Here is a 26089-nt window from a genome sequence, read left to right as displayed (position 1 = left end):
CTCCTGGCTCTGCCTCACTCTCGAGCCCTGGACACCAAGTGTCCCGGTGGGGCCAAGTAGATCCCGGCCCTGCCCGTGCCGCGGGCGCGGTGGGAGGGAGAGCGCGGCCGCCGACGGCACCCGCGGGCTGCAGGAGCGCTGGGCCGGTGGCCGAGCCCGGGCCGGCAGCCGTGGGCGGACCGAGCCCGGCCGTGCCCGCGGGGCTGTGCCGGGGCCGGGGGCAGCGCGGCGGGGAGCGGGACCGGCCCGCGCCCGGCGTCGAGCCCTCGCCGCCTCTCCGTGAGCTCCGCCGAACATGTTCCTGGCAGGCGAGGCCAGGGGAGATGCAGTGAGGCGCGGGGCACTTTTCCAACAGCTCCTCCGCCGGGAGAGCCAGTGGCACGGCGCGGCGCCGCAGCCCGCCGCCTTTCGCGGCTCCCTCGAGGCGGAGCAGCCCGGCCGCCATGCAGCGAGGCAGGGTAAGGGCTGCGGGTTGCGGGCCGGGGGCTGCGGGGCGCGGGTGGTGCCGGCGGGTCGCGGTCCTATCCCCGCTGACGGCGCCGTCGTTGCAGGTGCGGGCGGCGGCGGCGGCGCTGCTGGCGCTGCTCTGCGCGGCGCTGCTCCCGCTCCGCGCCGAGCCCGCCAGGGCGCACAAGCAGCGGCCGGCGCGGACCCGGAGCTGCGGAGAGCGACCCGAGGAGCTGCTGGAGCAGCTGTACGGGCGGCTGGCGGCGGGCATGCTCAGCGCCTTCCACCACACCCTGCAGCCCGAGCCGCCGGGCCGCCAGCACAACGCCAGCTGCCCCGCCGGGGGACGCCCGGCCGCCGACAAGAGGGTCCGGCTCCCCGTCAACCTGCGCAGCGCATCGCCCTGGGCTTACAGGTGACTCCGGGAGCCGCGGGAAGGGGGGTCCAGCTGCCTCGAGAGGACTTTGCGGGCTGAAGGGAGCCGGGACGGTGTCCCCCTGTGGGGCCGGCGGCGCCCAGATCCTGGGGCTCTCCCTGCGCAGTGCCCGGGGGATGATCAGGGGGGCGAGGGGTGACCGCGGCACCGAGCAGCAGCCGGGAGGAAAGGTGCCAAAGTGGACGTCTAGGTAAAGCGATATAAGGTAATTACGTAAAAACAGCTTGTCTGAGGAATACGTCTAATGGGCAGAAAGAGAAACGAATGAGGTGGACTGAGCCGTGAGATGGAGCTCACACCCACCCGGGAGCACAGACCACCCCTCAGAAAGTTGCTTGGGGAAATTGTCATATATGAAGTTCACTCAGAGGACCCTCAGCAAAGAACCGCCGCCAAGGAAGCACCTCCTGACTCTGTAGCAGCCCCAGGGGGGCTCAGATCTCTTCCTGAGATGTGACTCCAGACGCTCTGCTGTTTCTAAAATACATGAGTATACTCTGTGTTCATGTTACATACAGGCAGAGCCGTATCTTCACTTACCAAACACTCCCAAGGGATTGCTGTCCAGTTTGCTGTAGGAGCGTAGGCAAGGAATGAGTAGAGCAGTATTCTGCATCTGTGTTTTCAGCCTATGCTTTGCAAACCTCCTTCCCCTGAGGTGGAACAGAGGCTGACAGACTATTTTTAAGGGGGCATAAAAATAACTTAGTAAAGTAAATTTGAATTTAGGCTAATTAATACAAAAACCAAGGGTCTGCATTTCTACAGGGAGCTATGGAAAAGCTTGGAAACCGCTTATCTGGAACACTAAACCCACTGTGTGATCACATTCTCAGAAGACTATCAAGCCTTCTGATGGTTTGTCTTAGTAAGACTAACAGAACTAAGAGAACTGAGTTCTCTGTTTTCATCTTTCTGTAAAGATACTGCAGACAATAGGAAGGTAAAACATACCCATACTTAAAAGGAGCTGACTTTCTTGCTGCTTTCTGTGTATTATCCTTCCCATATGCTTTGATGCAGTTACCGTGTACTCAGCAAACAAATATCTCCTTGTTTGTGGTCTCCAATAAACATTCATTCTGTGGCATGGGTTTTGCCCACTTTTAGTTTAAGAAGTAATCCTACCGAGAGAAAAATGGTTTATTTGCTCAGTAAGTTTTTCATAAACAAAGTATTTTTAGTAATACATTTTCTCTAAGCAGACTGAGGATTTTTAAGGTACCTAAGCGTGCACAAAGCAAGTATGATGAATGAAACACCTACCACTAGGCTCGGGTAATTTTTATGATGGTTTTGCCAAATATTTGCTATCAGAATCAGATATATCAAATATTGCTATCAGAAAATTGTTTTTCTGGTTTGAAAATAATGCCTTCCATGCTTAGATCTCGTTAGGCAGGTGTTTATTTTCAGCTGGGCCTCTGAATAGGCTTATTTCTTAACAGAGAACCAGCTGCTTTTTGGGGCTTGGCTTACAAAAAGTTTATTAAGAAGCTGTAAATCCACTGTACTTTTCATCAAAATGTTTTCAAACAAACCACTAACCATTCACATACAAGTAACATGATGACATCTCCAAGCTAGGAATTTTGAAAGATAGCAGGGGGAAAAAAAGTATACTATTAAAAGCAAAATCTAAAAATATATTTAGGTGAAAAACTGTTTCTCTAGGTTGAAGAGAACTGAGCACACGGTCCAGTTAACAGATCCCATTTACAGCTTTTTTTTTGTGACTGTGGTTTTACTGTATCATTAGTGTGCATTGAGAAACCAACAGACATTGCAAGATTTGTAATGAAAGTGTAAAATATAAGATTGCTAAAGTGCATTAGCTATTCCAACCTGCTATGTCATAGATTTTGAAGCTAGATATGAAGATCTGTTTTGTTCTGCAGTCTTCACCTGAGTACTCTGGAAGCAAGCTCCTTCATCCCATCAGAGCTACTGTGTATCTTTGATAAGGACATGCAGCTCTCCATTAAGAACCTGCAAGTGATGTTACATGACACTTTATCAGTGGTTAACCGATTTAATTTACACAATCCCAACGATTTCTTCTCCATGGCTGAAGTGTTAATCTGAAAAACTGCTTACAGCTGTCTTCTGTAATACAGAACCTTCTTGACAAGCCTACTCACATTTAATTCAATCTTTCCTCATAAATTTCTCCCTTTCACTGATTCATTGCTGTCTCCTGAACTGTCTTCTGAATCACTGAAGTTGTTTTAGTAGTGAAATAAATTCACTAAGTAGACTGCTCTTGTACACTGTAGGACACTGCTCAAGGCCTGGATTTGACTACTTGAAATTTGCATCAAGATGCCTGCTCCATTTTGGTGTGTCTCACAGACATCCTGCTCTCTGACTTCTTTTCTGCACCTAAAAACTTACGGTGCAATTAATTTTTGCTCTGTGCATAGAGTCTTTCTTTTTGACCTGCATTTTAATGTCTGAGATATCTTATGCTGTTTCTATGTCTTCATTGGTGTTGCAGCAGTTCCCATTGTTACCATCTGCAGATTTCATTAACATAATGTTTACACACCCTATTCCAGGTCATTAATATTAAAGATATTAAGTCTGGCTCTACTTACCTTCCCCTGTATATCTCCCTAGGCACCTGCTCCCAGCTGTTTTAACACTGCTGTTTGTAATTCTTCTGCTCAGATGACTGTTCAGTTAAACTGAAATTTTTTCATATCAGCATTTATGAGAAAGAATCAAATATATTACTTAGAGATCTGTTCACCCCCCTGCATCGCCTGTATCCCAAGTTTGTCATTCTAAGTGTGGAAGAATTAGGTTTGACTGGCTTAAAGCTTAGATAATCCTTATGTAGCTTCTTTCCTTACCTTTGTTCTGTGCTTACTATTTATTTTCCATTACTCGGTCTTTTAATTTGGTTATACAAAAATCAAGACTTACATCATTTTTGGCTTGCTGTAACCCCAGAGATACAGGGGTTGTACATGGATTGCACCACAGATCCATCTGGTCCCCAGTTCTGCTGCTAGCAGCAACCAACAGGTGGTATTTAAAGCAAAAGTTAGCAGAAAAATATTCTTCTGTCTGATACTGAAATTCCACCCTGATGGCCACAGGAGATCAGTATATAACTAAGGGCACAAAGTTTAATCACATGAATTGCTCTTTACTCTGCAGAGCTATAAAGAGAGAGCAGAGTTCCCTGAAGGCAGTTAGGCATGTTGGATTTGTTCAGCAGTTCAGGAAGCTGACCTAAAAATTACCCAGTTTTTTAAAAAATAAAGCCAGTAGCAGAAGCTTTGCCATGAAATCATCATTTCATGAAATCCATCAGGCAGACTGTGTGCCAGCTTGTGGCACCCATCCAGGAGCTGCTTGTCCTTTTTAGCAGCTTTACTAAATGGACAGTCAATGATATCGAGAAAGCCTGCTTGTACAAGGAGGTTCTGGCAAGGTCCTTGGCTACTCCTATGGTTCAGAGTTGCTTAAATAGTATGTGATATGGGTTGACCTACAAAACTCTGCCAATAGCACAGGATGGGTGCTACTTGTTAAAATTTACAGAAGCCATAATCATGGTGAATCTTTACCAATGCAAGCTCAGCTCTACAGGTGCACAGACAAGTTTCTCATGGACAAGAACCATTATAAAAAGGATTAATTTTAAATGCATCTCTAAATGTTTGCAGGGTCTGATCATAAAGCTCAGAGTAACGGTTGAAAAATCCCACTGAAGTCAACAGCATTTTTACAGGTAGTGTTAATTTGTGATTCTGTTCTTGGGGCTGCAGAGCATAGATGTCATTCATTAATCAGCTGTACACATCACCTCTATTTTTATTTTCTGTTTTCTTAAGGTTGTAATAACAGTCATAGCCAGTTTGTAGGAATACATTGAGTCTTCTACAAACACACCTCTGCGTGACATTAGCAAAAATTCTTTATGTGTGTTCAAGAAGTCATTCATGTTTCTGAATTTTCTGGGACCTAATCCTATGTATACTAAGGGTTATTTACAGAGATTTAACTTTTATTGTTAGTGTTGCTCTGATCATGAAATCTCACATCATCTACTCCCTCTCTCAAACATTGCCCAGCTTGTTTTTTTTGATGTTCAAAAACCAGTTTCAGTTTATAAGCATCCTTGGTTTAGTGTTCATTTACACAAAATTTTAATAAAAGTAATATAGGCAAGTCTTTTTTTACTGGTAAAAGCCAAGCGTGTCTGCAATGTGTTTGAAAAAGAGGTCTTTACATAATACTCCAGTGGTTTTCTAGAAGCTTATCCAAGACATTTTTCAGGACTTAATAGTACTGCGTGGCACAGATAGATACAGCCAAGGGAAAGAATATAAGGGGTCACAGACTGCCATCCTTTTCAGTTGAGGACATGTTCGTACAACTCTTCAGAAAGTCAGTTATAGCATTAGGCTACTCTTTGCAAGCACTGTAGTTACTACCTGTATATAAAACAAACTAAGCATAATGTGAACAAAAGAGCACCTGCTATAGGAAAATAAATGTCTTGCCAAGAGGGAAAAAAAGTCATTAGCTCTTAATCCTGTAAGTATTTTGGAGTGTAAAGGAAGGGGATGATGATCTGCTTATTAGACTTCTGATAGCATCCAGCTGTTAGCCCAGTCCTAAAAGTCATTTTCTGAGGAGTCGGCTGCCTGCCCCAGCACAGCATCTCACTCCCTGGATTCAGAAGCTTGGAAACTATGAAGTGATAATATTATTAAAAATACTACAAGTGAAAGTAGCAGCACAGGACAAGACAGATAAAGTCTCTGCAAGAGTTTTACTTCTGACAGAAACTTTTGTCTTGAGTTTCCAGGCTTAGAATGTAAACGGCAGGAAGTTTGTTTTTCACTGGGAGCCCTCAAAGCCCTCGTAGGGTCATAAGGAAAAGCAGCCTGGTCACACTTCATTAGCAGTTCCAGTTCAGCACAAATCTGCTTCGTGTTCCAGCAGACCGAAACAGAGCAGCCCAGCAGAGCTCCCTGCTCCTGTTGCTTGTGAATCAGGAGCGCTGGTGAGGCAGCGTTAGCCTTATATACCAGTGACCCGAGTTCACAGGACAAGGGCAATCCTCATAAAAATGTCTGGGCTGTCTAGTTTGCAGCAGTGGGCACAGCAAATGACACAAGGCTCCAGGGGACAGCTGGATGCCAGTGAAAAGCTGCACTTCTCTGGTCCTCCACCACTCTTCCCAGCTGCATCCATCCCAGCTGGGTGTATCTTACACTACACGTAGGAAGGAGTCAGTGGGAACTTGGAGCATGTGTTTTGTCTGGTAAGTTAACCTGATGAAAAATGCCCTGTTCTAGAGGATGTGAAAACATGACTTGTAAGTGTTTGGAGTAATGGAAAGGCATCAGACTGAAGCAGCTGAGGCAGTGGTCATTATCTGCACAGAGTGGTCTTGTTCCGTACATGCAAACAGAGGAAACAGGTCACACAGCTGCATTTATCCAGCTAGGTCACTGGTGTTTCTTAGTGGTTCAGACCCAAGTAGGTCTGGGCTGCCTAGAAAGATAAAAAAAAAAGGCTTTAGTTACATGGCTTTGCCAAACAGGTTTGTGCTGAAGATGCAGTACCTTGGATATGGCTCCATATTTTAGTGACATTTGAGTTAAGCTATTAATTTCAGGAGGCATTACTTAGTGCCTGGATCTGGATGCAAACCCACATCTATATTTTCAATCCATCATCCTTCCAATTCCCCACATGATGGAGTAGAGATGTCTACATCAAACTTAGTAATACAAGAGATTTTTTCCTTGGAAAGTAGAAAACCATGCCACAACCACACCATCCTTCCAAAAAAAGCCCCCAATTTATACCTGACTTTTTCCATGTGAGAGTTTGGAGGGGAAAATTTGTTTTAGGCCATGATTCCAGTGTTCTTCTGTTACTAGTGAAAACTCTTATGTTTGCATGCAGAAGTATGTTCATGCTTTCCAGTAACATCATAAACCAGGTGCTAGAGATAATACAGTAGAGGAAATACCAATGACTTGACATATGGTGTGTTTAACAATCCACCACTGAAATTACTCACACTTGAGTTTGAAATGGGAATGTATCACAGTAGAAAGGCCTGTATTCCCCTTTCTTCCCTTCTGCTGGCTACCAGACATTTATTTCACACTGATGTGAGATCCTGTAACATGAAGGTATTTCCTGGGGAAAGTAAACAAGTATAAATGGAAGAGAGAAGCTTTGCAAAAAATATCTGCAACATTGCCGGTGTCTGGCTATGAGAGAACTGGACAGGTTTTTCTGTGAGGAAAATCAGTTCTTTAAATGTATCTATATAAAGGCCATTATATATATATTTAAAAAGTCTCTTTTCTTTGATGACAGGATAATCAAGTTTGTGTTTGGCCAAAGCTGTGATTCCAGGTTTCCTTTAACCTGATAAAGAGGTGACAATTCTGAAAAGGGCAGCTCCCTTCTGCCCCCATCGACAGCTACTTGTTCCCACTGGCTTGTTGGTGTAGATCTCTGTGTATATGTGGCAAGATATATACAGCTTTCGATGAAGTTACTTTTCAGTTGAATGAGTTCTTTAATCAGTCCTGTGACCAGAAAAACATCGACATCAACCCAGGGGTGGGTGTGAGAGGGAGAGCCAGGCTGCCTGGTTTGCAAGTACAGATTTTGTTGACTAGCAGTGACTGCAGTCACAGCTTGAGGCACACTTATGCTGCCTCTTCCACACCTGAAACCTCTTCTCACCTAAGAGATGACCTGAGAAGATAAAAGGCTAACACTATGATACCCAAGGAAGTGCTGCAAACCCTGGGAAACACAATTTAGAAATCACTTTAAATCTATTAAAATTTAAGATCACTTTAAGATCTGTTAAGAGATCCCACCTGAAGCACTGCATCCAGCTCTGGGACCCCACCATAAGATGGATTAAGTCCAGGGGAGGGCCACAAAGATGCTCTAAAGGATGGAGCACCTCTCCTATGAAGACAGGCTGAGAGCCTTCAGTATCTATAAAAGGGGCCTACAATAGAGCGGGAAACGGCAGGTAGTGATAGGAAAAGTAGTAATGGCTCCAAACTGAAAGAGGATAGGTTTAGGTCAGATATTGAGAAGAATTAGTAAGTGAGGGTGGTGAGGCACCGGCATGGATTGCCCAGAGAAGCTGTGGCTGCTGCATGCCAGGAAGTGTCCAAGGCCAGGCTGGATGGGGCTTTGAGCAACCTGGCCTAGTGGAAGGTGTCCATGGCAGCGAGGTTTGAACTAGATGATCTTTAAGGTCCCTTTCAACCTAAACCATTCTATGATTCTATGGTTCTATTGTGGTTTTCAAAATCAATTACTTTAAAATGGCTGTAGGAAAGGGGTATTGTATACTCAGTAGTTTGTTTTATCCCATAAATAATTATCTTGATGACAGGTATTTGATTCATTTGAAGGTATTTTTAAAAATCCTCATTTTCTGGAGGTGCAAACATATTTTCTAGAATAAGGGCACACCATTCTAATAATGTACAAGTTACAGCCATGCCTGGTAATTACTGCCAGTATAAGCAGGAAAAGCAAGTAAAGAACAAAGCAACAAATACATCAGCACCACAATAAGCAGTGTGGCTACACACTCCAGTATATGTACTCTGCTGTGCACTTAGTCTTTTGTTTCATAAAACAAGCAGACTTTATCAGCTTTTACTCTCCTTGCTAAAAGCAATGGCAATAGGTCAGCCAGGATCTGTGTGACTTGAGACCATACTATCACATCTTTGTTTACTCATCCAGCAACAAGCAGAGAGGAATGACAGAACTTGGGCTTTGCTGATCCAAGCTGTACTTAGAATCATAGAACCATTAAGGTTGGAAATGACCTCCAAGATTATTGAGTCCAACCTTTGACAGATCACCACCTTGTCAACTAAACCATAGCACTAGATGCCACGTCCAGTTGCTTCATGAACACCTCCAGCAGTGGTGATTCCACCTCCCTGAGCAGTCCATTCCAGTGCTTGACAACCCTTCCTGTGCAGGAATTTTTCCTAATGTCCAACCTGAAGCTTAGATTAAAAGCTTTGCTCCTACTAATAAGGAATTTCTAGAGATAGGGCATTAATAAGCAAAAAGAAAGGCAAAAACAACAAATGGTGAAACAACAAAAAATAGAGGCTATACTCTTGAAGCTTTGAGGCAATGCTTTACTTCAAAATATAGCAGGCCAGGGCAGAAAAAACACTGACATTGCAGTTTATCTCAATGTGGGCATGAAAATACTACTTTTGTCTGGCTAGAGGAAGAGACAGAGGTGAATTAGAGAAGGAAATACAGAGTTCTGCTTTCAAGGGGAAGGCATCTTTAAAACTCCAAGAATAGTAGGGAGGCAAAAGCTATTGCAGAAATAATAGTACGATTCAATTCTATTCAAATTATTAATTTTTAAACATCGTGTCATGTTTTTAACAAAATAATGTTAACAAGGATTTGTACCAATTTCTGAAGAACTTGAGGCAGATCAAATGCCCAAGTGTCCTTTTTAATGCTCTATTTACCCATTCAGTCCAAACCACAAAACTTATTCTTCTTAAACCCCTGAATCTCACAATTCATACTTCCGTGTGCACTGTAGGACTTGATCAGTTCTGTTAGTTGTGCATGGTTTTTTCTTTACACTTTACAAATAAGAAGCCAGACACCAAGAGCCACAACTATTTTCCCCGGCAAAGACAACAAAAACATGATATAATTATTATAATTAAATAATAAATAACATTCTATAACTCCAAAGGAATATATCTATTTTTAGAGGTACTAACGAATCTTTATTTGCCTTCCTATAGAATTTCCTATGATCCCACAAGATATCCCAAATACATCCCTGAAGCATACTGTCTGTGCAAAGGCTGCCTCATGGGGATCTTTGGGGAGGAGAATTTCCACTTCCGCAGCACCCCTGTGTACATGCCGACCGTCATCCTGCGCCGCACATCCTCGTGTGCCGGGGGCCGCTACGTCTACACAGAGGATTACGTCACCATCCCAGTGGGCTGCACCTGTGTGCCTGAGCCAGAAAAGGAGGCCGAAAGCGTAAATTCCAGCATAGATAAGCAAGAGGTGAAGTTGCTGGTGAGCCAGAACAAGCCCTCATCAGAATGAAGAACATATTAGGGATCGTGTTACAGTACTGGCCTCACATTCACACTTCGCCACCTCAGGAAACCGCTACACAGCAGCAAACACACTGACTTGCCCTCTTTTTCTGCTTACAGTTATTTCAGTTATAAGATGGAAAGTTTTGTCCAGTCACTCAGATCATTAAAGATGGTGATTCGTATGAAGAACTTCTTTAGTTCATGTACACTTGTTTAGTGAACTTGTTGAGTTCATTGTTGCAAATTCCAAAGTTGCCTTTTTTCTTTTTCTTAGAGCAGAACATTTTATCCTTGCTTATTCACAGTAAATTTTAGAAGATGATGCAATTGTAAGACATGTTAGCTATTATTATAGCAGGCTGCTGGTTGTAGATATTTTTAAAGAATCGCTTATACTCTCAAGTACCCTTAAATAAAAATCACATAGCTGCCGGACATGTGCCAAATCAGCAGTTAAAAGGATAATTTCTCAGGCTGGGAGAGCCTTCATTTACAAGCAGTGTTCTTGGCTGTTACATCTTTGGCTATTTAAACACTACAGTAAGGAAACCTTTGCTGAGTCAGAGTTATTAATGAAACAATATTCTATGTGTTTGCTATTTTTAAACTTGCCAAATTGCTAAGAGTACAAAAGTGTTGAGAAAAAACATGCTAGAATATTGTAAAACTGCAGCAGACTTTTCTGATGTGGACTAAATCTAATTACACAGAAAATATTAGTTAGAAAAAATATACTTTGGGTCCCAAGAATTCTGTATTAGATTTCATCCATCACTAACTGCTTAACTGTTTCCTGTGATAAAACTGTATTGTACAGTTGAAAGGCCAAAACCTTTTTCATGTTAGGAGAGGAGATTCCCCTCTAAAAAATAAGTGCAGAGGATAGGCTCCATCTCAAGTACACTGCAGGTGAGTAAGTAGGGTAGGTCTTAACTTCTAGATGCTGCAAGGAGTTTATTGAAGAGAGTCCCAGTCCAAACAATTTATACAACTACTCTTACTCAGTTTTCCCTATGCCACACGTAACAATCACCTGCAAGAGCTGCTAGTCCATGGAAGCACCATCTTCCATCTGTGCAGCTTACTGCTGATGGAACTTGATGGCAAGCCCTAAGCAGGAACCCTGGATAAACAAAAATTTGCATTTCCAGAACAAGAGACTGAATGTTGACTCAGTGTAGTGAATGAGAATCAGGAATAACCAGGCATGCCTCGCACAAACATAATTCCTCAGAGGGCCACACTAGCCAAAACTGATCAACCTCTGAATGCACAGCAGAGTTATCTTTTACAGTTGAAGGAGCATGACTGCAATATTTTTACAGAATAAACATCCTATGCAGCCATGCATTTGCTACATCAAGAATCTCAAAACTGGCCTTTAATTCATAGTGGAGAAAGTCCCTACACTACACAAACACACACTTTGGAGTGTTGTTGGATGAAGAATGGAAAGACTATGAGCTAACCAGAATTAACAAGTTAAACAGAGAATGAAAGTCATACAGCAACTACTTATCTTGGTGCACAATTATGGACTGTGCTCTCTATGACTCAGTCTAGCATAACAGTATTTTTTCAGTGCAATTTATGTAACTTCGTACAAAGCCTAAAATAGCTTAATGAATAAAAGATTCCCTTTATGATGTCAGATCGAAGTTTGTAGCTGTGTCTTTTGTGCAGATGCTTTTCCTCAATTCTCCTTGTCTTTAGATCTGTGTTTCCTCAAATTGTGATGCTTCTATCTCGAGGGAATCCTCAAAGGAGAGTTCAAACAAGGTCATAAAGTGTTTATACTACTCAGAGAACAGCTAATTGCCTAGCTGCTGCCAGCAATTACAGGTTCCCTACCTGTTCCCTAGAGAATGTAAATACTTGCAGCAGTTACAACCACTTTTCCTTCCTCCTAATGTGGAAGAACTTCTTACCCTCTGAGTAGAGGGAAATGATAATCAGAGGGGCTCAAAAGGGAGACAGACCCACAAAACTGGAGAAACACTGGATTGGATGATGTTTCAGCAGCCTGTCATCTTACGGTTCCACTACTACATTGTGGGGTTTTTTTCCACACACACACTTCAGGCAGGGTGAAGATGGACCTTCAGACTTCACAGCATAGAAAGCAAAGTCTTCATCGTAAAAGGCAGTAAAATGACCCCAAACAACAACAACAAAATGTCAAACCACGCAGCATTTAACATGTAGTAAATACCCAGAGGGGCTACCAGCTAAAACTCTGGCTAAATACTGCTCTCCAGCAGAACTCATCTGTCTGCCCACACACTTTTCTTATACAAATTTGTCTGCAACAAATTAGTTATTAGAGCACATGGATTTATTTGCATGATGTGGAGGAAAAAAAAAATCTCACTTCTTTTGTTGCAACTCTTGTCCTGCAGGCATTAGTTATTGGAATAATTTTGAGGTTTTCAAGTAACTAGAGCATGTTCTGGGAATTCCCGGGAGTTGCAAACCAAGATTAGGCAAATGGAACATAATCAGTTTCTTCAATCCAGTAAAACAGATGCTTTAGCTTACACAGAGCTTCAGAAATTGGATGACTGAAAGTACTACAGAACTGCAAAATCTCAGTGGATCAATAGAATGAGTATGTTGGCAATCTCCTTCTTGTCACACTGCAACAAGTGCAGAAAGCTTCCCATGGTTACAAGCATCTTCATGTTATCTTGTTCAGAAGCCTCTTTTCCTTTTTTAAACTTTACCCTCTTCTGTGACAGACTTTTTAGCTGAGCCAGTTTGCTTCCCAATCCAGCTTTCCAGTTACGTGTCTCTTAAAATCCGTGTTTATGTTTTAGCACGAGCAACTGTTTGATAGTTCCTTAGTGAACAACTGTTTGTTAATACTTAACGTTCAGAACTATTAGCTACGCAAACATTTGTTGATCTTCAAAATACCCTTCCATCTATTCTTTCTCTCCACATTACTCATGTTGAAAAGGCTGAGTATTAAATGTAGTTTGCATTTGTTTGGAATTGTTTTTTTTTTTTTAACGAGGTCATCACATCATGGATTTATATCAGTTTCACTTCAAATGTGGTGTGACATTTTCCAGCTTCTAGCCCTCTGGTTACAGCTGCTGCAGCCTTGCCTTTAATTTGCATGGGGGAGGGAGGGTTCACTGGAGTTGCTTCAAGGCTTCACAAACTGTTGACAGAAGGCAGACATGAAATGCCTCATTGAACCAACTCCAGCCCCAATAAATGCAAACAATTCAAAGCTGGAACTATCTGGCAGCTGCAGCTGATTTGAGAAAATTTTTTGTTGTGCCAGGAAAATCTTTTCCTTCAACGAGGTTGTCCCTGGAATATAGTGAAGCCACAAAACACAGAACAATATCCTTGGTAAAAACATTATTTTCTTCTCTGTAGTATCGCTTAAGGTAGGTTGGAAAATTCCTATCATTCAGGAAGGTTGAGAAAAGCCTGAGATGCTGGTTTTGGTTTACTTGCCAGTCATTACCTGAAGATGTTTGTCTGAATAGGTAGAGATCTACAGCTGCAAGTGTACATGGAATTTCATGGGGGAACATGAACACGAAAGCCACAAGGGGAAAAGGGAAAAAGGCTGTAATGTGGTCACAAAGCATTAACCCCATTAATCTCAGTGGGATTAGGGAACAGCCATAACTACCTGGACTAGGGCACAAGGGAGATCCAGTCAATCTCATGTGTTTTGGTGGCATGAGCTACCACTTGGTTTTGCGGTACTCCCATCTAAGGAGGCTGCAGAACTTGAGCAGACCCAGAGCAGCAGCACAGCTCTGACACTGGCTGACGAGGGGCTTCTGCAACTCGAACCCAGCTGCCCTGTTTCCCATCTCAGTGCATGGCACTGGGGCTGCTCCCAGGTAACAAAGGCAGAGTGACCGAACCAACCATCAGAGATACCTCCCAGTTGCTCTGGTGCAGAGGGGCACGGGCAGAGGGGTGGAAGCAATTGTGTGGCAGAGACAGGCTACCTTTGCAACACCAAGCTGAGGGTGATATTTTTAACAGAAGTGCAGAACTTATTGGCAGCAGTACCTTGGACTTCATGCAACTGCATTTCCAGAAACATTTCATTTCTCATCTGGGGTGAGGTGCAGGCAGCTGCAGTGTATTCTATTCACCTACGGCCACCAGCCTGTGAACAAGCCCCCACATTTTCTCTGCCAAGTGTCCCAGCCATACCAGCAGCAGGGCACTGAGATGTCCTGCTCCTGCACAGTACCTGTTACTGCAGATAAGAGGCTGTAGCACAGGACTCTGTAGTCATAAATGCCCCTGGAAAAGCAGCATGGTGCTAACAGAAAGTCCATCCATGAGACATCAGCAGTAAGGAAAATCAATCACTACTTGACACTGATGTTTTTATTCACAATTCTATTACAGAAGAGAGATTTTGTTGTCACATAATATTTCTTAATGTTACCACGATGGCACAAAGCACAAATTCACTATGAATTTTTGTGACTTGTACCTTCTCAGAAATAGCTTTTGCCTTGGAATCATGTAGGACAAAACCAGCTTACCTTCCATCACTGATGAAGTCTGTAAAAGCCAGCAGTCAAGCTCTGCTTGGGCAGCTGCCTGCACTCATCAGGTTTTTAAGAGGGAATTTGGTGGACAACGGGCTGCTCTGTTGAGTGCATCTGCACAGATTTATATGTACTCTCATTTTCATAACTGTGCATCTTCACAGTGCCTCTTTTCAAAGCTGTCTGACCTACATGTGAGAAGCAGCAGTTATTTTCTTGGAAGTGAATTTCTTGGTATAACTGAATGGTGCAGTTTTATTTTTTTCTAAGAAAGGTCTCTGATGAAGTTAGCAAAGTTGTCTTTTGATTTTGCTGTAGAGAGCCCAGCAATACACATTTACCAAAATAAAGCAAAAAACTGAAGGAATTAATAGCAAAGCAGCAACATAGGTGAAGCTTCGATTTGAACAGCACATTCTAATTTAGGTGGATGGCAGGGGAAGAATATTCTCTCTTCTGACAATCATACCTGTCCCCCTTGAAGCCTCCATGGAGTTATAAACAAAGTTTCCTGAGTTACTTCATTGTCTCCATCTGCTTGGTAATAAACCAGTTTACAATTGTGAAGTACAGACTTGTGCCAATAACCGTGCAATTAACACACTGGTTTGCTTTTTTTTTTAAACTGGCCACGTAAAAGTGATGGTGAAGCCTCCTGGAAAACAACTAAACCCAGCTGTATGTCACCTGTGGACAGGCATTTTCAGGGGGGATCCTGGCTCAGTGGCAAGGATGGCTTCTGGTTTGAAAGGCAACACTGTATTGGCCAAAAATACATTAGCAGTATAGTTAGTCAAAACTAACTTTAGAAATTCCCAGTTACCAAAAATGTCTACTATCCCAAAGCAAAATTTTTCTAATGTATAATCTGTTTTGATTGAAATATAGTCCAAACCTTGTATATAAAATCTAACATTTGAAACAGTGGGAGTTTATCAATACATTATTTCTCAGTGGCCTTTTAAGATTCAACAATTTCTAAGAAATTCAACAATTTCTACTGCTCTGCTGTTGTCTGTGGAACAGGAGAGAAAGAAAACTGGGCAACTGGAAAAAAACAAACTGTTTTTGTAACTATAAACTTGATATACCTGTAAATCATCTTTAGTTTGATATTGAAATCTATTAAAAAGCAGGCAATATATTTAATCAGAACCACTATGATTCAAGATTTAAGGGACTAACATTACTACAGAAGTATCAAGTTCTTTTGCAATGACAATTCTGATGTCTGCAAAGCAAGCACCTATGTATTGTTATAAGCTAAAATCACTTCAAAAAGGTCTCTGAATTGTAAAAGTTACCAGTTAGAATTAAATTCAAACAGAGAAGTTCCTGTTATCCAGCCCCTGCACTGTTTGGTCCACATTTACCTAATAGTAAAATACAAACACAGTAACTGCAAATGCTTACTCATTTAAAAGACAGAGGCTAACACATTTTGATTAAAGCTAGCCCAGGAAATAGTACTCAGAGCTAAATATTTCAGCACTGAGAATTGTGGAGTCACTGATAAAAACCAGAAAGCAGCTTGACTGAAGAAGTTGTAGATCTTCTCATGAGAATCAGTCCAGTCCAGAAGCATAGTTCACATAACATCGAAATTCATTGGCTAAATTTCGCAAGTGTTTTGGAATAAACTTGCACATCTTCACACCAAGATGCTTTGCTGCCTGTTCCTCCATGATGGCACCTGCAGCAAAAATAACTGATATTCAATAAGAAAAACAGTAACAGAATGTTTGGACTTTTTTAGTAGCTCCTCACAAATGCATATATAACAGAGCCTGGGTTTTTTTACGGAAGGAAGGCTTAAAGCAGCTACACTGTCAGCCTTCCTTAACAACTGAATCTATTGAGAAATTTAAAATAAATCTAAAAGAATGGAAGACACCCCAAGGAAACAAATGTCCAAAAACTTTCATAAAAATAGGCAGAGGGTATCAGTGCCCTTTATACAGAAAAGAAACTTGAACTCAGTCTTCTTGCTACATGCCAAGTATGTAGCAAGTTAAATGGTAGGGAGCCATGGGAAATGCAAACAGATTACATATACTCTTCCACTTAAATAAACCACAGCTACGCACTGAGAAATCACTTCTTGAGCAGTATTTCTCAAACTTTGTAAACTGAAGGACCACCTACCCATTTTAGGCAGAACCACCCTTGTGCGTGACTGCCATGAGCAATCAAGCCAAGAAGTAGACTTTCTATGGCCACATTTTGTTTTAATTTTTTATTTACTTTGCCTGCTTGGTTGACTTCCCCCAAGTTGTATGTAAAAAGGGCTTTTGTCCTTTGCTTTTCTCAAAAGTTTCCTGGATGTCTTCAGATGTCTTGTAATAACAATACAGTTTAGGAAATGACACGACTAAGGCAGATACACATCGCTTCTTAAATCAGCAAGTGCATTTTCATAAGGAAGGACCTGCAAGTACAATTATCGAGTTATCTAGTTTCACTGCTTTTATCACTGGTTTTTAGTTCCTCCTGATGTATTTCAGTGCCTAGGACACCAACAGTAAGTTGCACCTATGTTTGCCATACCCCAACTTCAATCATTGCAATTACAGAGAGTGGCCTTCTTACAAGAGAAAAAGTATTTCTGGAACTTTGCAAGATGATCTTATAATTCTTCTAAAATTCAGTAAAACTCGTAATGCTGTAAGAAAAAAACCCTGACTTTCAAAAGTCCTATTAAAAACCATTTCCTCCAGTTTAAGACAAAGGTTGAACTCAAGTATTCAAATATAAAGCTTAGGACATATACTGCCCCTTAAATTAATGATAATTTAATATTACTGAGTTAGTATTTCTCTCACATGAGTGAGTTTGTCTTTTGAGAGAGAGAAAAAGATCCTTATGGGGACCTAATATTTTTACTAGTTATACCTGTGCAAAGCAGTATCTTTCCTTTTGTCAAGTATTTGATCGTCTCTGCAGTTTTCTGAAGACATTCCTCAGACAGGTAGGGTGGATCTGCTATTACAATGTCAAAACTGTGTGGCAGGAGATTTTCAGGTAAGTTCAAAGGCTGGTTGTAATCATAGAAGATAAATTCTTCTCCATATACAGAAAACCTTCTGTCGTACTCAAGTATACACACTGAAAAATCTTTACCATCCAGTTCTTTCAGTTTCTGGTACACACTCGGTGCACTAACACATGCTATTCTGAAAAAGACACAATAACTGAGAATATTGATTTAAAGGGCAAACAACAGCAACAAAACCCCTACTCCAGTCATCATAGCTGCTTTGGGAAAAACATTTTTAAACATTAGTCCCCAAAATGTAAGCTATTCTTTCTCCATTCTAACAACTAATTACACTTTAATAACTTTAAGCCATTACCTATTCAACCTCCATGCTGCACAAAGACCTTACGCCTAACTACAGAGAAAATCTTGTTTCAGAAAAGCAAGAAAATATACTTGAAAACTTAAAATTAAAAATTACTTCTTATAGAAATAGGAAGAAAACAACTTTTTGCATCTGTTCTACAGAACCATTGTATAAAACCAGAGAAAATAATTACAACTTATTAATATGCTCTAGAGCTCTCTGTATTTCTCAAAAAATGAAAAGATTCATAGTAAACTTTTAACAAGACACAGCCTACAGCATTCAGTAAAATGGTAAATGGGAAGATCAGTATAAACTATTAACTAAATAACAGCAAAGCAGTTCTGCAGTATTGCAGTTGAACAAAGGTGAAGTACAATGAGTAATGAATTAAACTGCATACTCTGTGTAGTAGAAACAAAAGACATGTTAAATCTACAATGCCATTATTATATCCTACCTGCCACCTTCTCCAGCTGCCACAACTGCTTCCTTGGCCAGGCACGACGCAGTTTCATCGCTGTACCAAAACTGGCTCAGTTGCTGAGAAATAATGCACAATTACAAACAACATCAAAACTTCTGACTGTGTTATGTACAGTGAGGTGTGGTGAGCCATAACTGAAGAAAACCAAAATCCACAGCAACCTCTCAGTTTACAAACTGTAACGCTGGCAAAGTAACTATTTTCCTGACAGTCTTTCTACTTCTGTAATCCAGGTAGCTTACACCACATGTTTCCAAAGCATGTATGGCACTATCAGGAAAACCAGGTAATCCAAACCACTGACAAGGCTATTTCAAACCCCATGTGCAGATGCACAATACTTATGTGCTCTTAAATTGAGTTACTTTAGCAGAAGAAGAAAAAGGACCTTGAAAAGTGACAGTATAGAAGGAAATAAAGGATAAAACTACTAAATCAGAAGGGATCAGGAAAAAGAAGAGCAAAAAAACTACCAAAGACAAATCAAAAGTCAGTCTGTCACAAATAAAAACAAGCAGTGAAACAGCCATCCACAAAAACAAAGAAATAAAACACAGAGAGAAATATGAAGCGAAAGATCACTTGATCTTGTTACACTGTGTTTGTCTCAGACTCAGGGAGGAGTCTTCACTACCTTCACATGCCACACTCAGGTTAAAATTTCCAGAAGGGACAGATGTTTCTGTCAGCAGCTTTATTCCCCCTCCATGTACTTTCAGTTTGTACTCCCCCACACATGTAGAAGAGATAACTACACCCAGATCAAATAGTAAAACAAATCTCCCTACAGTGTTGCCATCCATGAATAGGAACATCTTGAATGTTCTCCTTTTTAATTTAATTTCATTATCCATCCACAAAAGAAACTCAGTAAAGGCTACTCCTCCATCTGTGCTTCATTCATCGAGGTTTATAGTTTCTTACCCAATCTTCTTCTATTGAGCCAATGGAATATTGATTAAACCCTTGGGAGGTCTTCATGCCCTCTCTCTGCTGCTGTTCCAAATAGAACTCCTGGAGGGCAGCCAACGTATGGGATGAAAGCTGAGGAATGTCATCGTCATCATCATCCATTTTCCTAGACGTCAAACAGAAAAAAATAAATTCATTAAATCAACCTTTCCAATGGTGAACGCTTTTAATAACAGTATAATCTTCTGAGGTAAAACAAATTCCACCAACAATGCAGCTAAAAATAAAAACTTCCTAACAAAAGAAAACATATTCCTTCTACTTAGGTGGTCTTAAATCAGTGAGAGGCCAATCGGAAATAACGTCTCCACAGAGAATTTAGGAACAGTAGCAACACTGTTCCCTTTCTGTACAACACAGATTTGGCTTGTATTCTTACAAGGAAGTTGTCATTACAGTTCTTGGTTTCCTGAATCCATATACTTTGTATGTATCACCTTTCAGAAAAAAACTCCTTTAGTGGATTTGAAAAATCCCATAGAAATTATTCCCTTTTCTCCTAGAAATAATGATAGCTACTGGTCATTCCTCTCCATGTTCAAAGTTACACAATTTTGACTCAAAATGAAGTAAACCAGCATTCTAGGTCAGCATCACCTGGCTTTAACTTCCTTGCCATAAAAAAAATTCTTCTGAATGCCAGAAACCTAAAAAAAAAAAAAAGGCAGGCAAGAAGCTCATAAAGATGTTTTTCTAACCCTACTCCACTGAAAACTTGTGCATTTTGCGTGTAAAAACCTGGACATAACTTGTATCAAAGAGACACAGTATATACTAATGGAAAAGTACAGCCATTTCCAGAGAACTCTTGACATGGGTTCTGCTGTGCAGAATGCCTGAGCCCTGCTGACCCCAGGCAGTGCAGCAGAGTTTGTGTCCTCTGCAGAAGGAACGGTGCCACCTCGTGGAACGACAGTGCCAGAAGTGACCCAGCACGTGGAAACTACTGGACGAAACCGGAAAATATTCTTCTCTGAAGAAACCCATTTTCTCTGCACCCAATCTCAGAACTAGCACACAAGCAATGACTTCAGCAGAACCTGGAAACAGGAGCACGTCTGACTTTATGCAGAAGCCACTGAGAACCACGTACCACCCGAACAGTGCATAAATGTGAGTCATTTCAAGTATAGCCACTCAAGGTTTTTCTTCTCCCTGTCCCCTGGACCGCAATGAGAACTCCAGTCTCCTCCCCGTCAACCCTTCCTTCCACTCTTGCAGAGCTTTCAAGATGAAGTTTCCTAAAACAGCTTCTCCCTGCTTACTGGAAAAAGATACCTTAACCTGCCACTGTGAGGTGACTCACACAGTTACTCTACCATTCTGGTGACACCATACTCACCTACATGGGAAAAGCACTTGGCTTTTCCAGAATATTGCTTACTGACTTGCTGGCTTCTCAGGCCAGGCTTGCAAAACAAAGGATCGCTCAGAGCCTAAAAACCCACCTATGGTGTTAGCCTCAAGCAAGAGGAGAATTTCAAAGTCAAGCTACCTAGTAAGACCAAAATCGTAATTTTCCTCCCCTATTTTTAAAAATAAATACATTATTAAGTTACATATTAAAGTATTTTTTATAAAAATGACTGCAAGTTCAGACAGATAATACAGCTTCTAGACACAATGCTCTTACAATACAAAACACTATGATCCATTTTAGGCCCTATACAACAATGAATTTTCATTAGGACATGTTAAAAATTTATAATCACTTTTTAACTCACAACTTTTTTTTTTTTATTAAGTGACTGACACATGTAGTAATCTGGTTTGATATTATCCCCTAACCAAGGACACATCTATGCTGTGACACTAAGAAACTGAAACAGATGCAAAGTTGCAGTTCTTAAGTCAAAAGCTGGAATCTTTATTTTCTCTTCAGTGAGCCCATACAGGCATTTGCAAGGACGAAATCCATGCCCATGAAATGAAACCCTCACAGACAAAATTGCTGATGAGGAGTTTCCCACTGTTTCAGTAGATAAAAAGGCATACTCCCATAGACATCTTTTATCTATTAATAATTTTTCAGTTTACTTTTTAATAGCCTTCCTTTTGGTTTGTAAATTAAAGCCTTAGGAACTAAGCAGTAATTAACTGTGAGGTTGCAAGGAGAGGTAACTCAGAACATATGGTAGAAATATATTGTACATCTATTACGAATATTCCCAAAATTCAATATATTTTTCTGAATGCACATATTCTGACTTAGGTCATTAGCATAAACAAATTCTTGTGCTTAAGAACTACATCAAAAAACTATTAAAGTGAGTTTATGTGAAAAAGATTTGTAAATCCTTTAAGGGAGACAGTTCTGCTGTTTGAAAGCCCCTCTATACCCCTTCCAGTTCACTGCTCTCAAGTCCAGAAGCAACTCTGAAACATTTGGGGGAGGATGGGAAGAAGCACAGAAACCCACAGTGCCTCTGGCTCTTAGAGAACCTTTACACTCTTAATTCCCAAGGCCCCTGAGGCTCCAGCTGACCCATCTGTGCTTGCCCCAGGCCCTGGGTCCCTCACCAGCAGCCCTTTCTCTGTCCTCATGTAGACTCCCTACGTGAGCCACACAAGGGTTCAGGGCTGTGTTTTAGGAATGCCCTGGGATTCAGAGCATTCATAACACGTACAGTGCTGATCCAGCCATTCTACCTACACTAAACCCTTGTGTTAATAGGAATACAAAGTTTAAAAGTAGCAAAGTGACAGATCTTCTTTACTATTAGTTCTTAGTTTACATGTTGCATTTGCAATAAAAAAGCAAAATGATAAAAAAATCAGATCTCCAAGAATAGCTCATGAACACTGCATGAAGTTCAGGAAAATAAGACTCATGGTGAAGTCAAAGTTAGCCCAAAGGAAAGGAGGAAAAAAGGGGGTAAGCTTGCACAGATTCAGTGGAACAGGAACTATTTCAGGCAGGACTGTGTTCATACAGTAAAATGGCAAATTTAGATGCTACTGGTCTCTAAAGGGCCAGATCTACCCATAAAACAGTAAAAGTGAGGTGCCTACAACTGCACCACATGACCTACAGTGCAGCAGGCAGAAGGAAGGGGGTGGAGGTGCCTGCAGACTCCTTAGCCCCTTCCCCTCTGCACAGCTCAATCCCTCTTATTAGCTCATGAACTGTTCAGGCAAATGTCATCACTACAGGGTGAAAGCTCTTCAAAGAAAACAAAAAATAAATTAAAAGAGATAATAGTAGCACAGGAGATTCCAAGGCCTTGTCTACACAAGAATCCTGTACCTATTTAATGACAGTTTCCAGATGTCATGTATGAGAACTCTAATCTTACACAGTCAAATTCTAAAACGGAGGAAAAAAAATACCCTAGGTTAGAAGGAACACAAGTGTCAATGCTATAGGAAAAATTAACAGCCTTTGGTCCCCAGTACATTTGTTCCACCTGTAATTATGATCACCTGAAAAACAGTATTCTCAGAGACAGAGCACAGCCCTTACGCCCAAAAGTAACTGTGCCCCTGTCCAGAGGTGTCTGGAAGCCTGCAGTCATAGGTCAGCTGAGACAAGTGCCCTACATGCCCTTGCACCACTGCTCACCCCACAAAGACAGAACACGTAGCTTGCTCCAGAGGTTAGATCCTTCTAGATCCACAGCACTACTCAAGAGGAAGCTCCTCTCATACAGGTAAAAGCAGGTAGGAGGTGGGATCTACATTTACAAAGCCACCTCAAAAAATACTCTCCTGGTAAAGTATCCAATTGCTGCTTCAGAACTTTTACCAATAGACTGCACCAAAGGTGACTCCAACGTCTCTCTGCCGAAGAGGTTGTGTCAGCCTAAACCCACACCTGTAAGTCAGGGCTCCCTGAATGCCCACACAACTTGGAAATACCATTTGCTGGGTGTACAAGCCACTTTTCCTGCTCATTGTTTTGTGGCACCCTAAAGATGTCATCTCATTGTAATAAAATGTTCCTTAGCTGAAGGGGAAAGGACAGACTGCTGAAAGGCCGTGGAATAAAAATACAACTGGAAAGCCACGCTGTTCATAGCTGGGAAGGGGGAGGAAGAGGACAGTGTATGCACCTTAGATCTTTTACTGACAATATAAAAAGCACATGTGCGACTTCAGAAAAGATCTTATTCTAGAGTAACTTGGATCTAAAGACAGAGAGCATGAAATGGAGTTAAATATAGCTGTCTGTATTTCTTCCAAGCTGCCAAAGTCAGTCTTTGAGACAAGCAGCTCATCATCTATGGTGTCTGTAGCACACACCAAGAAAAGCTGGGCAATGGTGCGCAACTATAATGAAAATCACCTGGAAGGGGCTCCAACCACCTGCCTGGAGGTAAACAAGCCCTGATCTGAGGGACTGGAATGGTTACTAAAGGCCGGACACGTGCCCTGATACTTCAAAAGCCAGAAGATACTGCACTCTGCTCAAACTTGAGCTTGTTATCATGTACAGGAATCCAAATGCTGTGTCCGCAGACAACCTGCCACAGATCTGAGACAGCTCCATTTCAGGATTAAGTTCGAATAACTTTTTGTTCATGTCCATGGCAAATGGTTCAAGAAGAAAGCTGTACTAGTTCAGGTCAAGCACTGATACCAGTCATTCTTGTGTCCTGAAGGGTTGATACTGGTCATTCCATCCTGAACACAGCCAAAACCACTGCCTCAAAAGGACTGAGGTAAGGCAAATACGTGTGATACCTCCCCACTCTATACTCTCACAGGCTTTAACCATTTTCTACTAAGGAAGCTGTTTTTACATCCAAAGTGGTTCATTTCACAAATGCTGTTCTCAGAAACATTTGTCCAGTATCCCTCAAATTCCCATAAAAGTTTTTTGTCTACAATGTCATCTAGTAAGAAGCTTCATTTTATCAATCATTTTATGAATAACTCTCTCTTCTTGCTGTGACCATGCACTCGCTTCACATGGTGCAGACACTTGGTGTGTCAGAACAGAAAGCAAGTGGTTGAGCCCTACACTCTCTCCACACGTCATTTCACAGACACCTCTAACACACCCCCTTTCCCTCACTCAGCAAACTGGCTCTTTTCTAGCCTGAAGGGTCTTAACCCTCTCTGATGGGTTGACAAAAGTCTTTCGATGCATTCACTCTTCCTTCTGGTATATTGAAGGTATATTGAATCCTTCTAATATACCCTTTTTTTGAGGAGACTAGAACTCTACGCAATGTCTAAGATACGAGTGATCACGTTTATGCTGTTGTTTCATGATGTTTTCTGTTACATTCTATTTCTTTTCCCAAAAAATTCTACCATTTGATGTGTTTTTCTTGGCTGCCAACAAACAGTGATTTTGTGTTTTTTGAGAATCATGTATCATAATCCCACATCTCCTGACTGTGTGGGAATTGTGTCTGATAACACGATTAAGTACAATTTACAAAGAAATTTAAAAGGAGCTGTCAAGAGCTCCAAGTTACCAACACATACAGAATAAAACTGAATAGCAGTTGTGGTCTCTTTATCTCAACCAAAACCAGGGAAATACTGAAACTAGAAAAGGTTCAAGAAGGGTAGTGAGACATCCAAAGACTAGAAGAGCTTTTGTAGGACAATGAGTATGAGGAAGGAGTAACTGAGAAGGAGTATGACAGAGTCTGTGATCATGAGTGGCATGAACATCACCGGCAGAGATGGACCACGGTTTTCCAAGGCAAGAATTAAAAGGCCAAATGTAGGCTGCAACGGCCTTGACAAAAAAAAAAAAAAAACCACACGAAAACCCCAACAAAACCAAACAAAACCAGACAAACAAAAAACCAACGACAAAAAAAAAAACCCAAAACAACCCCCCCAAAACAACAATAAGAAAAACACTATCAAAAGGAGCTGGTTCATGACACAAGGTGTTGCTGAGCCACGGAATCCCTTGATGACTGAATTTCATAGAGCATCAAAGTAACACAAGAACAGTTCACAGAAGAGAAACTGACTCAGAGAATTATTAAATATGTGGAGACCTAGCCTATTCCCACTCTTCTCAGAGAGCACGGACGGACCGCCGGCAGGGCTCAGCACCGCCAAGACCCTCCGACACGTGAACGAAAGACGGGGCACAGGCGGCTTCTGGAGAAGGCCCGTTTCTCCCGTCCCCTCCAGTGTGTATCGCTCTGAGGGCGCCCTGCAGCCACAATAAACCCCTGGGGGGTACAGGGTGACGCCGGCCGGCCCGCCCGCGCCTCGGCCGACACCGAACCCGGGGCAGCGGGGAGCGGAAGGGGCCGGCGGGCAGGAAGCTCCGCGACGTCCCGGCTCCGGCCTCCGCGCCCCTGGAGCGGGGAGCCCGCCCGCCCTCACGGCGAGCACGAGCGGACGGGCAGGGGGACTCCGGTTCACGCCACCCCCGCCCCGCGTCCGCCTCCTCTTCCCACTCACCACCCGTGGATCCCTCCGCGCGCGCGGAGCTCGCCCGGCCGGCCCCGCCCCGAACGCCGCGCGTGGGGCGCGCGCGCCCCCTGCTGGGCGCTGCGGCGGGAGGGGGCGGGAGTGGGCGGGGATTCCCGATCCCACCGGGGTCACTCACCCCGACCCTCGCACCGCTCCCGGCGGCACACGCACTCTGCCGTGGGGGTTGCTCGTGTCGCTGTGCCCTCGCCTTCCCCGCTGCACAGCGGTCGGCGGAGCGGCTCCCTCTCAGCTGAAGTACGAGCTGCGTGCTGCCGCCGGCGCTGGACGGGCTCCGGCGGCTGAGGAATTCCGCATCTGTGGAGGGACTTCGACAGATACTGAAGTCT

At 42.5% G+C, this 26089-nt stretch overlaps 2 protein-coding genes across 3 annotated transcripts; one reads left to right on the top strand and one right to left on the bottom strand.

Annotated features, from left to right (window-relative positions):
- The first annotated feature begins 443 nt into the window (after positions 1-443).
- On the top strand, positions 444-11659 carry IL17D (interleukin 17D). The gene is made up of 2 exons (XM_027651836.1): positions 444-862; positions 9697-11659. Exons 1-2 carry the CDS (start codon positions 444-446, stop codon positions 10010-10012), a joined length of 735 nt encoding a protein of 244 aa, XP_027507637.1. The 3' UTR covers positions 10013-11659.
- Positions 11660-15318: 3659 nt separating this feature from the next.
- EEF1AKMT1 (EEF1A lysine methyltransferase 1) lies at positions 15319-25796 on the bottom strand. Of its 2 annotated transcripts, none has more exons than XM_027652645.1 (5): positions 25731-25796; positions 19302-19455; positions 18351-18433; positions 17439-17719; positions 15319-16239 (listed from the first exon to the last, which is right to left on the bottom strand). In XM_027652645.1, the coding sequence occupies exons 2-5, from the start codon at positions 19449-19451 to the stop codon at positions 16112-16114; spliced, it is 642 nt and encodes a 213-aa protein (XP_027508446.1). In that variant the 5' UTR covers positions 19452-19455; positions 25731-25796; the 3' UTR covers positions 15319-16111. The 2 variants fall into 2 exon arrangements, with proteins under 2 accessions (XP_027508446.1, XP_027508441.1); XM_027652640.1 differs by lacking the exon at positions 25731-25796 and adding an exon at positions 24931-25014.
- Positions 25797-26089: the final 293 nt, after the last annotated feature.

The sequence above is a fragment of the Corapipo altera genome, unplaced genomic scaffold, assembly GCF_003945725.1.
Source record: "Corapipo altera isolate COAL_440 unplaced genomic scaffold, ASM394572v1 0, whole genome shotgun sequence".
NCBI classification, from domain to species: Eukaryota; Metazoa; Chordata; class Aves; order Passeriformes; family Pipridae; genus Corapipo; species Corapipo altera.
The sequence above is the reverse complement of the archived record's forward strand: the minus strand, read 5'-3'. Positions and strand labels throughout refer to the sequence as shown.